The sequence below is a fragment of the Drosophila novamexicana genome, unplaced genomic scaffold (assembly GCF_003285875.2).
Source record: "Drosophila novamexicana strain 15010-1031.04,08,12 unplaced genomic scaffold, DnovRS2.1 tig00000009-arrow-pilon, whole genome shotgun sequence".
NCBI classification, from domain to species: Eukaryota; Metazoa; Arthropoda; class Insecta; order Diptera; family Drosophilidae; genus Drosophila; species Drosophila novamexicana.
Window position 1 is genome coordinate 511,323 of NW_020824766.1, and position 13,324 is coordinate 524,646.

At 39.5% G+C, this 13,324-nt stretch overlaps 2 protein-coding genes across 3 annotated transcripts in view; both read left to right on the forward strand.

Annotated features, from left to right (window-relative positions):
• Positions 1-10,880, forward strand: part of LOC115770477 (putative uncharacterized protein DDB_G0271606) — a 35,660-nt gene extending 24,780 nt beyond the window's left edge. Inside the window, exons 2-4 of the mRNA XM_030715765.1 lie at positions 3,918-4,085; positions 9,378-9,802; positions 9,866-10,880. Of these exons, the coding sequence (XP_030571625.1) occupies positions 3,918-4,085; positions 9,378-9,802; positions 9,866-10,754 (1,482 nt within the window). The 3' untranslated portion in view covers positions 10,755-10,880. The remainder of the gene's footprint in view (positions 1-3,917; positions 4,086-9,377; positions 9,803-9,865) is intronic.
• A 1,186-nt stretch (positions 10,881-12,066) lies between these two features.
• Positions 12,067-13,281, forward strand: LOC115770520 (eukaryotic translation initiation factor 4E1). Of its 2 annotated transcripts, XM_030715823.1 has the most exons (4): positions 12,069-12,526; positions 12,584-12,658; positions 12,726-12,913; positions 12,979-13,281. In XM_030715823.1, the coding sequence occupies exons 1-4, from the start codon at positions 12,234-12,236 to the stop codon at positions 13,137-13,139; spliced, it is 717 nt and encodes a 238-aa protein (XP_030571683.1). In that variant the 5' UTR covers positions 12,069-12,233; the 3' UTR covers positions 13,140-13,281. The 2 variants fall into 2 exon arrangements, with proteins under 2 accessions (XP_030571690.1, XP_030571683.1); XM_030715830.1 differs by lacking the exon at positions 12,979-13,281 and having other exon boundaries at positions 12,067-12,526; positions 12,584-12,651; positions 12,726-12,907.
• Positions 13,282-13,324: the final 43 nt, after the last annotated feature.

The following is a 13,324-nucleotide window of genomic DNA, read 5'->3' on the forward strand; positions in this document are numbered from 1 at the left end:
ATCTGTTTAATCAGCAGCAACATTTAACTTCATCATCACGATCGGCAGCAACAACAACAACGAACAGAACATAGTAGCAACAGCTTCATTCCGCTGGCAACTTTTTTTTTTTTGTAGTTTGAACCTTTTTCTCTCAATTCAGCTACTTGACGTTTAAACACCCCCGCAGTCTGTCTCGCTTTCAGCCTCTCTTGCTGTCTCCTTTTAGCCATTACTTCTAGTGCAAAACAATTTAAATAACAAGTTGGTAATGGAGCCGCATCTGGCCTGGGAATCTTCAATGTGCCACATGTGGCAACCCTTCCTTTGCCGCACTTGTTGCCGTTGTTGTTGTTGGCCAGGCAACAAAAATTACTGGAGCATGCAATTGTTTATTGTTGTTGCTGTTGTTGTTGTTTGTTGGCGCTGATTTAAAATGCAGATTTCTTTTGCCAACTCAAAAGCTGGCAGCTTTGCTGAGGTTTCATTGCATTGCGCCGTATAAAATAGCACATTGATGAGCTTCCAACTGGAGCTGCAACTGCAACTGACACTTGCCACCAAATGCAGCTCCCAGTTCTTGTACATGTTGTTGTTGCAGCAATTGACATTTGTTGGCTGGCAGCGTTAAATTTGCATGCCAAAAGCCATTTGCAATGAGGTCGTCGCCTGTTTATGCGAATTGTAACGCGCATTTTAATTAGATTTTGATAGAATGAAAAAGGGGCGAGAGGGGGACCTGGGGGTGTGGTTCGGGCATTAGAACTGCGATGCTGCTCAGCTCAGCTCTGTGCAGATTGGCCCACGGCTGCCGGCAAATGTGAGCGTGTATCTAATAATATAGCCCCATGCATAACTTTGGGAAATGGATTTTTAAAGCGTCACACGAGCTGCATAAATTTAAGACTTGGCTATAAAGGGCTGAGTACATGCATTATATAATTGTCGTAATTAGCATAAAAAGCAACGGTATTATATACATTTTAATGCAAATTGTAATAGATATATACATATAAACATAATATATCATATGCATTACATAAGGTAACTATGCGCTCCCAAAAAAAAAAAAAAAATAGTTAAAGTCTTGATTGGTTTATTCAAAGGCCCAGAAAGACCAGTTTTGTTGTTCCAACTAACTGAAGAGACGAAAAGTGGCACTAAAAAGTTTTTTAAATATAAAAGAGGTGACTTTTTTTTAACAATTTAATACTTCAGTTGATCCCAACTTGTAAGTTTGATAATGTAAAATATAAGAAGTTGTTTTTTTCTGGAATCTTAAAAAACTCTTCAAAATATCCTAAATGTACAAAAGCTAAAGTACATGAACTAAAACATCTTAGTCAAAGATTTTTGTCAATTTTCAAAATATCAAGTTTCTATATTATTAGAAACCCGGCGACTTCATGTAACTAAAGCCGCACAAATGACACGAAAAGCAAGCTGTTAAATAAATAAAATAAAATAATAAAAAAAAGTTCAATAATTTTTAAAAGTAATTGAATTACTACAGCACACTGTGAACCTGATTTACTATATTTTATATAATATATATCGGAAAGTAAGAATATATATTTGGTACGCCGCAGATTTAATGCCTTTTTAGACATTTGCCCTACGGCTCTGCAAATATGTGAGAATATTGAAGCACGTAAATGCTGAGTTTGTGGAAAACATTTTGGAAAAACGATTGCTTTGCCATAGAAAAAATACTTTTTCGGAAATATCTTCCTACACAAATCATAATACTCTCACAAAGTTATAAAAAGCAAGAATTTCTTTTGTTTGACAAAGTTGTTCTTGCTTTAACTTATATAAAAGTAAGCTAAGCCCTTAAAAGAGCTTAAACTCTTTTATTAATATGTTTATTATATATACAAATAGCCTAGTCAAATGCATTTTTTTTCAGCTATCATCCAAAACTTCGTAAAGTAAATTAGTTTAAAACTAAATTATGCTTCAGTTGACCTCGATTTGATTTATTACATTCTGATAACTTATTTCTCGTATGTAAATTACTAAAGCGTTTGTTCAAAAAAAAATCTTTTTCCCAAATGAAACGCAACCCCGTACAAAAAATGAATGCAACAAAATGAACTTTACCAAAATTTAAAATTTTCCCACTCTTTTGCTTTTATGCGCCGCGCCTGTCTTGCTTCTAGTTTAATTAGTTGATGCACTTTTATGGTAATTTTTACCACAGCAGGTTCAAAAGATTATTTATAATGGAAAGATAAATACATTAATTAATAAGCGTTCAACTGGCCGCAAATTGAGTTGGCGGTGGGCGTGGCCGTTGACCACAAAGCCAGCCGCAAATGGGAAATTTCGTTGTGGCCGCGCGGTAATTGAGATTGTGATTGGAAATTAATGTGTTTGCGTTTAATCAAGCTGATTTTTAAAGCAAATGCGACTAGCCACAAAGCAGCACATAAACTATTTGAAGCTGGGCATTTGCTTAAAGCATTTAGTTAAAGGCTCTTTTATAGATTTGTTAATCAAACTATGGCAAAAAGCCTGTGAAGCGCAGCACTATATCATGCCTTTATATAAAACAGTTGGTTCCGACTGACTAACTAATCAATCAAACCTGACTGACTGATTGACTGATTGGTGATCTACGCAAAGCTCAAACCGCAAGAGAAACTCCAAAATGGGCTTTTGGTAAATTCCACCCGATCTTTTTTGTATACCATCCGATTAGCCTCAAACTCATTTTCAAATATCTTTATTTAAATTCAAATAAGATGTGTTTCACCCTTTTCGGAAAATCCGTCCTTGATGGAAATGGATGTCAAGGATTTGGTGGGGGTTGTCTCCAGCTCAAATTCATTTCTAAGCATCTTTATGAACATTAATTTGAGAAGGGTTTCACACTTTTTGTATAATGCTGGCCTAAGGCTTCTTTTGGGAATGTTTTCAGATTCGAACGATCGGTCTTAAATATACTATCAAAGCCCTACATAAAAAGTTAATGATCAGTTGTTTCAGAAATTTCGGAAATTCCCATCGCAACTGTGGAAATTTAGCGAAAAACTGTTGCATATAACTTTTTTGATTATCTACGATGTCCACAGCTTTTGGGTGAAAAATGTTGAACCGCGTTTTCCATTTTAATGAATGAATGAATGATCTAAAATGCCACGGGCAACGCCGGGTAATACCCGCTAGTTTCTTATGAAACTACGAAAAATTCTATTAGCTGGATTTTACAGTCCCTTCAAAAGCCAAGCTTAACTAGTCTGTGATAATATTTGAGTTTGTTTTCTATTTGCATTGTGGGTCAAAGTCTTTGAAAAAATGACGTTATAAAAGAAAAAGTAAACCGTGAACATAAAAAAAAAAAAAAAAACTAAAATGTATCAAAAAAATGTTGTTATATGAAAAACAAAAACATGGCGCATAACTGACAAACGGGTTCTGGCAGACAGATAACAACAACAACAACAACTAAAAATAAAAAGCCTCGCTTGACTAAATGTTAAAAAATTTTAAGTGTACCAGAAATTTATTGCCTACACATTTTTCTCTTTTTATAATTTAGTGTGAAAAAAAGCAGTTGAAATATATAAAAATTAATCATGAAAATACTAAAAAAAAAAAAACAGAAGAAAATTGTGCAGAAAAAACATTGTGAAACAATTTCTCTAATTAATTTGGTGTTTGCTTTATTTATCTATTTGTTTTTTTTTTTTTATTGTATATTTTCCGCTTTTGGTTATGCGCAAAAGCGGAATGCGCAACGCAACTGGCAGCCGCTTGTGGCGCCGCCAAATGTGGCAGCGAGGCGTGTGTTGCCTGCCACCCAGACTCTGGTCAAATTGCCAATCGGCGCGACAACATTTTTGAGATGGCAAAAACTCTAGCTAATTTAACGCGCATTTTTACTATTCGCTTGGTTTTTTCTTCCATTTTTAATCTGTTGACAACATTTGCAGGATGCCAGTCATGTTGCCGCACCCAACAACAACAACAACAACGGCTGCAACAACTACAACAACAACAACAACAACTTGCCACCGCTAGCCGCACATGAGCAATCGTTAAATGTCGAGGCTGTCATATTGCAAAATCAGGTGGACACATTGCAATGGCAATTGAAGCAGGTGAGTGCCAAACAAAAGACTTTAGACACAAACTTGACTTGATCGTCGAAAGACTTAAGACACAAACTTGACAAAAGCATTGCTAGTCTAGACGCCAGACTCGACACACAAAACGTGACTTCAACGCTCACTTTATATGCTTAACTATGCAAAGGCTGTGTTTGCCTCCCCCACCCCCAACCCCTCTCTGCCCTGCCAGGTGCTCCAAATACCTTCAACTTCAACCTGTTCGCCTGACTTGTCTCTGCCTCTCATTCTCTGCATTGTCTTCGTTCTGGGCAGCTTGTGTTCTCACGCCTAATACACTCATAATTACCAGAGAGAGAGAGAGCGAGGGGGGGGGAGTGAGGGAGATAGAGAGAGAGAGACGTTGTCATGGCCGCACACCTCCCCCTCACCCGCCCCTTATTCCTTTGTGATTTCAGCGCCGTGTTAAGTGGCCTTTGTTTTGTTCTGTTTTCTTTGTATCTCATTTTGTATCATTTCCTTGATTTGTTTTTCTTTTCTTTTATTTCATTTCATTTAAGCGTCTCGCTTCTTCTTCTTCTTCGTCTTGTTGTGTGTTGTCCGGCTCCGGTTACGGACAGCTGGACTGCCAGGGCGACGTCCAGCCACATCCACAATTAGGCGGCACATTCTTTTTAACGCTTAATTATAGAGCCCGGTGGTCGTCAAGTTGCCAACTCAGCTCACCTCGGCTCCATGCCATATACCATTTGATTCTATTCTCCTCCATTCTGTTCTGTTCGGCGTCTCATTGTCTTTTGGCCATTTCCTCAATGGCTTGAAACTTTTGCGGCATTAATTTTATATTTCCTCAAACAATAGATTCTTGGCGCAGTTTTATCTTTTATTGACTGCTGTTGGCAAGGCATATAAATGCCAGCCCACTGTGCGTGCAATCAGATAGAAATGTTCAAGATTCTGAACAAAGATGCCAACTAGAAATTATTGACGAATGAACTGTGCATGACCTGACGGGAACTGTAAAGCAATAGAGAAAGAGGAAATGCTAAAGGGAAATTGGAAATGGTAATAGACAAATTTACGAAGAACTGAATATTTAAACTAACAGCCAAAAGTTAAATTGGAAATGGTAAAAAAGTGATTGGAAATAAGCAAAAGGAATATTAGCTGAGGGTTAATGTTTTATAGCTAGAGTAGGAAAATTGTAAGACTAGGAAATGTTTTTAGAATATTTCTAGCAAGTATTTACATAAAAACATAAAAAATAATCAATAAGATAAATGTCTCGTGCCACAATCTGGAATCCCTTAAAGGAGTCTGACAACACATATATAAAAGAAGTTTTATCTTTTCTTTTAGACATATAATAATACTTTTATAAATACAATTGTAATGCGAGATTCTGAAACGGCTTTTCCAGTCAGAATTCAGAAGCCGAAATGTTAATCACAAGAAATTCAATTTCTAGCCATAATCTGAGACTTGGAATTGCCACCCAAGGGGCGCGTCTAATTGATCAGCTTTATGTTTGGAAAATAGCAAGTCGTAAAGTATTTGGGTCGCTGACTTGTTGGCAGTTAACTAACCTGGTTAATGTCTAAGCGCAGCTTGTGCTCAATACTCTTCTTCTTTTTCTGCTTCTTCTTCTTGCCATGCTTTTCAATTTCCAAGCCATATTTGAACCGTGCTGACCTTCAACTTTCTCATATATGGCAAGAGACGCGCGGCATCTGATGTGTTTACACACATTGCAACACTTTCAATCAACAAACTGATTTCAGATTCTATAATTCATCAAGTTGCAACAACAGCAACAGCAACAACAACAATGGCAAAATATTTACGCTTTCATTTTGATTTAATGCGCTTTAAATGCGCCTCAATGAAGCTGGCTACGCGTGGAAAGCCGTCGACGAGGCGGCAGAAAATTGCAATCTAATCAGTGATAAATATTTTCCACACTTCTCTCAAGCTGGAATGCCGCCGGAAAACTTAGCCAAGCCAGAAAAACTGGGTTACACAGCAGCCAAAGGCGGTCAGCAGCAGCAGCAGCAACCGGCAAAAAAGCAACAACTACAACAACAACAACAATAACAACAACTACAACTTCATTAAACAACAAACAAATCATGAGCGTGGGCTGCGACCAGAGCCAAGTCCCAGACATGAGACGCACAGCCTGAGCCCGTTTTGATTGATGGCGTCGATTGATTGAAGGCAGGAACTTATGTGTGTGTGTGTGTGTGTGAGCGGATGCTGGCGCAACTCTAGATGGGTTTTTAATGAACCAAAATTGTGAATAGAAAATGGACAAGATCCACCACGAATCTGGCCCAAACTCAATATGTTTTAGCTCTGACAAACTTGGCCAAGCAAATGCGCTTTAATGAATTAAACAAGGCATAAATGCAACAACAACAATAACAACAACAACAACAAGACTTTCACATAAATTCCGCATAGCTCATCAATCTAAATTTGCCTATGCTAAGTTTTAAGCTGTTGCAACTTGCTGCAGCTGCTGGATTTTATTGCCAAATAACTTGGCAACACTCGCATCGAATGACTATAACATAACGAAAATTGGTTACAAATTGGCTTCCTTTATGCTGCAACTTTTCAATTTGCGATTATATCTCAGTGATAGCTTGTTTAGCATGGAAGAAGATATCTCTGACCCCATATAGTATATATATTCTGGATCAGCATCAACAGCCGAGTTGATATAGTCATAAAGTCCGTCTGTCCATCTGTCTGTTTCTATATGAAATAGTCTCTCAACATTAAAGCTATGTTCTTCGAACTTTGCACAGATCCGTCTTTCTATTCCAGGCAGTACATATGTCGAAACCATTCGGATCAGATGACTATATCATATTGATCGAAAGCTAGGTTCTTGTATGAACAACTGTTTTGTTTTGCAAAATATCTTGACCAAACTCTGCATAAATAAGTTTCTCTCAAGGTTCTCTACAAATATGCAAAATCCTAGCCACATCGGAACACTATAGCATATAGCTGGAATAGGAAATTAGGTTCTATCATGGAAAAGTATTATGTTCTTAAATGTTATGTTAATCAAATTCCATATTTCGAGCTTCACTCTAAGGCAAATGTCTACAACAAGGCAATATCCTGTCTTAAATCTAACTACTATATCTTATATCAAAATGGATCAGAAACGATTATTTATAGAGTTGACATTTAATCGCCTCTTCCACCTCTATGCGAGCACATATATGTAATATATATATATATTACAGCGTATATTTAAAGATATGTAATGTATATGTAACATATAAATATGGCCAAGAAATAATATAATTAATATATTTGAAAGCGTATTTAATGCTTAACGCCTCGCTTAAACCTGTTGTTTCTTATAATCGCATAAATCTTACACTGACATGTGTGTGTGTAAGGGGTGGAGGGGATGGGTGCACTCGTAATTCCCATCTTCAATCCAATAAACACGCAGCAGGAAAACTTTAAATGGCAGCTGCTGCTGCTGCTGCCAAACGGAAAAACGAACAACAACAACAAAAACATTGGCAACTATTTGAAAGACCGCAGCAAACATTTTGTAGCTTACGTAATCAGCAGGCTGGCCAAAAACAACAACAACAACAACAACAACATTGGCTCAAAACGTTGCTGCCAAATTGCATTGCCAACATTTGGTTGTTTTTTTATTTATTTATTTTTTATTTGTGTGTCTCATTTGGGCGTCATGTGAAACTCTTTTTGGCCAACTTGGCGATTGCAGCCGCTGCAGCAGCAAGAAGTGGGTGTGGCAGTGGCAGCCTTTTTGGGCCAGGTGGCATCTTAACACTTTGACTAGCCAATTTGGCAACGCCTCGAGGCACGCTGCACGTTAATTAGGCAGGCAAATTTGTGGGCCAACAACAATTTGGCCTAAAGACGGCAATTTCTATGCTTGCAACGTGGCACACAGACCGCGTTTAAGTCGAGTTGGGCTGAAATGTTAGTCAGACTTAGTATTAAGTTAAATCAAAATGTCGTCCAAGTGAAAGTCGCTTAACAGTGGCAGGGGGGAGGTTGAGTGGGATTGGACTCTGGAGCAAAGAGCGACGACTGCTCCACAAATGCAACGGCATCACAAGTCGACGATGGAAAATGTTTGATAAACAAATTAACATAATCAAAGCATAAACTGTTTATTGATTGAAATCAAATATCATAAATAAATGACGAGTTCAATGTGGCAACGACCTTGCACGGGAGAAAGGTAAAAGAAAAGTGGACGAAAAGCAAAGAAAAGTCAAAGAATGTCGTCAAATAATCTCGAGCTATGAGTGCGACATAATAGAAAATAAAAAAACCATCTCAGATGAAACACATTCCACTTTTGTAGAAGCCCAACATTTACAGAATTTCGAACCCCAGAAACGTTTAGATAGAGCGGAAAATAAGAAAACAAAGCCGAAATTGAACAACTGTCCAACAAAATTTGCATGCAAAATTACCTAAGATAATTAACATAACAAATTGCTGCAAATGAATTTCAAATAGGAACAGGCGAAGCGTAAAATTATATACGGCAGACAAAGGTAGGGACAGACGGAACAGAACAGACATCTATAAAGAATACTAGACGGGGCAAAGATTATACAATCGAAATTAAAGACCTAACACGTTTATACTTAAACCTCAATTTGCCATCATTACGTAATGTGCCTTGAAATAATTTATATATTCGTACGTGAATTTGAACGATTCGTATTTACTTACATACATCGCCTTTCTAGGCGATTCTCATGAATTGAATAGTCAACTTATATATTATTTTTTGAGAAGTATCAGAAAAGAAAGAAAGCTTGAAAGGAAAATAGGCAAGTGGACAATAATGAAAGGAAAAAAGAGAGAATGACAGAGACAGCTCTTTAATATTATTGATTTATACATCTGACTTGCTTGAGTACTTGAGAATCGCATAGAAGACAGCAACATTCAGTTATTCAACTTAAGAGAATGACTAACATGCTGTTGAATATTTCAAATAATTTTTGCAGCATAAAAATCTTAAAGCACATTTAATTACATTAATTATAATCAAATTAAAAAAAGCCTTGTTAAACCTAGGCTCACACGAAAAGTCTAGGTCTATGTATGTGAAAATCAGCTACACGAACCGCACCCAAAGGCTAGACCTGGGTGCGAGCCGCAAGTCTAATTCATAATAATATTTTTCTCGGGTTTGTTGCCATGAAAAACTGACATAAATGCGGACAGTCTCAAACGCGGACAGAACCCAATCGAATTTGTCATTTTACCGAACTAAGTTTTCTTTGACTTTCTCAACAGACAGAAACCAATTGTGAAATGTATCGAGCTGTAATGGAGGAAGTCGCGCGCTTCTTCGAGCGCTATCAACAGCAGCAACAACAACAACAACAGTTGCAACAGCAGCAGCAACAGTTGCAGCAACGGCAGCAGCAAGCGAATCGCCACAGCTTGGGCGGCGGCCTGGGCGAGCAAATCTCACGCTCGAAGAGTCTGCATCATGTGCACGGCGTGCAGAGCGATCCCAATGGCTGCCCGGAGCTGGCAGCTGGCGGCAATAGCTGCGCCGGCTCCGTCGCCTCGTGCAACAGCTCCGCCTCGTATTTGCGCGCGCGCAGCAGCACGAATCTGATGCTAAACAAATCGATGCTGACCATGAACGAGGAGCACAGCTACGAGAGCATTGCGCCAGCGGGCAGCTACAATGCCTTCAAGGACTTCACCTGGTAAGTGTCTGCGTGTATATTAATAACTCTCCCCCTGACTCTCGCTCTCTCTCTCTCTCTCAGGCGACGCTCGCCCAAGAAGTTGGGCGGCTGCAAGTCGCGTCTCTCCTCGCCAGAGGCAGCCGAGGAGAAGCTCAACCAGGAGGCCTTTCGCCTGGCGCGCACCATACGCAATCTGCTGCACATGTCTGGGCAGCAGCCGGATCTCACGCAGCCGCGTCATTCGATGGTCTCCTTGGCCGGCGGCCAGCGTCTCTGCAAGAATCAGAAAACCAGCTCAGTGTTGACGCTGCTCGCAGCTGCACCCGCGCCCGCGCCGCTGCACAATTCGACCGGCCTGGATGTGACGGCCAACCATCCGCCGGCTGTCAAGTGCAACGGCGATCTGGACAACGGCAGCAATGCCAACAACGCCGCCACCGTCGCCGCCAGCAGCGCTGAGATGCTGTTTTTACGCGCCAACCAGATGCGTGATTCGCGTTTGTCGCTGCGCAGCTCCACCGATAGCTCTGTGCATTCCACCATCTCCTCGACGGCCTCGTCCTCATCCAAAATCGAAACCGATGAGGAGCATACCGCCAACAATAACAACAACAACAATGATAATAAGCAGAGCAAGCCAGCTGCGAGCAGCAACTGCAATAATAATGGCTCCAGCACGGAGGATGAGAGCGGCTTCAGCTCCATCAGCTCGTTCCATGATGTGGGTCTGCCGCTCAGCTCCACCTTGATTGGCGGCAACAATTGCCGCCTCTCGCTCTCCACAGAGAGCCGCAACTCGACGCTGAAGTCGGCGCTGAATGTGGTGGGCGTGCCGCTGCAACCGCTGCAACCACAGCTCGCGGCCAGCTGCCAGACGCAATCGCCAGCGAAAACCTATCGGAATGCCAATCGCTATCAGCGCTTCTCCACGCTCTCCAACGAGGATGCAGCCGCTGTGCTCTGGGTCTAGGCTGAGCCCATTCTCGCACCGATGCCCAAAACCCACCCCAGTGGCATTTCTCGCTCCATTTCAATTAAGTTTTTTTTTAGTTTTTATGTTCTTCTACTCGCTAGTGCCTCTCTCTCTCTCTCTCTTTCGTTTAGTTGTTAGCCGTTCCTTAAATTAAATTTCAAATTTTTGATTTACGTACGTTATGTATATGATATTATTTTAATTATGTATATGTATTTAGTTTCAGTTTCTTATCGAATACGCCGCATTTCTACATTTAATTATTTGTATAGTTACAAACTAAGTTTCGCAGTATTTATATGATTTTGCAGCTACAGAAAAATAAATGTACATTTACAATGTGTGTAGAAAATGGAAAAGAAAAGCGTGAAATCCGATCAAATATTCTGACCTTACAGCATTTCAGCGGCTGCAGCATATATTATTTCGATTTTAAATAGATCAGATATATAACCATTTATGATCTCTGATTCTGATCTGAATCACAAGCTGTCTTCATATTATTATTGTATTAATATCAATATTGAATATAAACATTCAACATACTTTAGAATTATAAAAAAATATTTAGTTCTATGGCATGTTGAATGATGAGAGCTCAAAAGCCAAACAAATAAGTTTATATATATAATGTTCATTTGTAAAAAAAAAAACTAAGTACCTGAAATCAAGAATTCAGTAGAGTTCTTAGAGACGGTTGCTTTGCAAGTCTTTCTGTCACAGAACTTCGAGAGATTTAATAGATTTGTCATATTTTATTATTCAGCGGTTTTAGTTATCAACATTTTACTAGAGATTTGGTAAAATATGATTTAATTTAATTTAATTAGATAATGCATACTGTAGAAGACTCGTTAAACAAAAAATTGCAAAGACACCATAAAGAATTCTGAGAATTGCAACGAGATTTGGAATAGGCTTGATAGAGCCTTCCGTGTCAGCCCCATATATATCGATTCGCCTGCTTGAACATCAGTTTTAGCAACAGCAGGTGAATCAATAAAGTCTCTTCCAACCCAATTCCAACACTCGGCCAGTATTTATATGCCTCATGGCCTCAGCAAATGCTTTTAAGTCCCATGTCACTTAGCTTTAAAAGGAATACAATACAAGTTCATGAAAATTCTATTTGTATGCCACACATTTTCCATGTGCCAGACAGAGTATTTACTCTTCGGCCTGCCGCCAACACTTTATTCTCATTTGTGATTCAGTCTTGAGGCATTTTGATTTTGTATCGCAGCAGGCCTTGAGTATTGCGAATGTTATGGATGACATTGACTTAGCATTTCCTGTCATATCTTTTTGCTCACTATCTGCTTTCATTCTATCGTTAGAATTCCTCGTTTCGGCACGTAACGTTTCGCTCAAAACTTTTCGGTATTTTCCGCAATATTCCGGCAAACGCACTCAACGCTAACATACTTATCGCTAAATATTTGCCCACCTATTAAGGATTTACAGGGTATCCCAAGCATGGCCAGCGCCCAAATGCAAACATTTGAGTCATCGGTCTTTGAGCCAAATAAGTTTCTGCAGAGTCGCTTGGAGCAGTCTGCCCACATTGAGAAGCAGGAGCTGCTAAATGAACGGGAGCATGAGCTGGAAAGTGTGCCCGAGGAGCAGAACGAACAAACCTATAAAATCGAGTATAAACATCCGCTAGAGCATGTCTGGACATTGTGGTATCTCGAAAATGATCGCACCAAGCACTGGAAGGATATGCTCAATGAAATCACACAAATCGATAGCATCGAAACCTTTTGGGGGTAAGTCCCCCCAGTCTGACAACTTATTCAAAATATTAAATCTCATCTGCCTTTCAGCCTCTACTATACCATCAAAACACCGTCGGAGCTCAAAATTGGCAGCGACTATTACATGTTCAAACAGGGTATACAGTAAGCTAATCTTGGTAATACCTGATCAATCCAATCCAAACTGATAATACTCTTGTTTGTCTTTCAGGCCCATGTGGGAGGACGAGTCAAACATCAAGGGCGGCCGCTGGCTTTTTACTGTCGGCAAGAGCTCCAAATATGCGCTCGATCGCATCTGGCTGGATATTTTGTTAATGATGGTGGGCGAGTCCTTTGAATATGCTAGCGAAATCTGCGGCGCTGTGGTCAATATACGTGCAAAAAGCAACAAGATATGTACGGACTACCAAATAATTATCCGTCTAAAGCATACCTTAATCAGGGATCTCCTCCATTTGCAGCTGTTTGGACGGCCAATGGTACCAACGAGCTGGCCGTACTAGAGATTGGTTTCAAATTGAAAACTTTATTACACCTCCAATCGCACAATCTTCAATATCAGCTGCACTCGGATGCGATGTCTAAAATAAATTCTGGCGTTAGATCTGTATATAGTCTATAACGAAAGTCAGTTAATAGTTGCCTATGTACAATAGTTGGGATAAGCGTAGTATAAGTGCTCAATAGTATAAGAAACCCATTAGATATATCGCCCAAATTGTATTTTGAAATTCCAGCAAATTCAGGCAACTAAATTACCGTAATTTATTTATTATGATTAATAAAGTTGTTGTTTGCCGCAGATTA

What these genes read in the sequence shown, in the direction of transcription:
- LOC115770520 (XM_030715823.1), top strand. Translation starts at nt 12,234, where the DNA reads ATGGCCAGCGCCCAAATGCAAACATTTGAGTCATCGGTCTTTGAGCCA. An exon ending in ATGTTCAAACAGGGTATACA is followed by an intron (nt 12,659 to 12,725) that starts GTAAGCTAATCT and finishes TTTGTCTTTCAG; the next exon opens with GCCCATGTGGGAGGACGAGT. An exon ending in TGCAAAAAGCAACAAGATAT is followed by an intron (nt 12,914 to 12,978) that starts GTACGGACTACC and finishes CTCCATTTGCAG; the next exon opens with CTGTTTGGACGGCCAATGGT.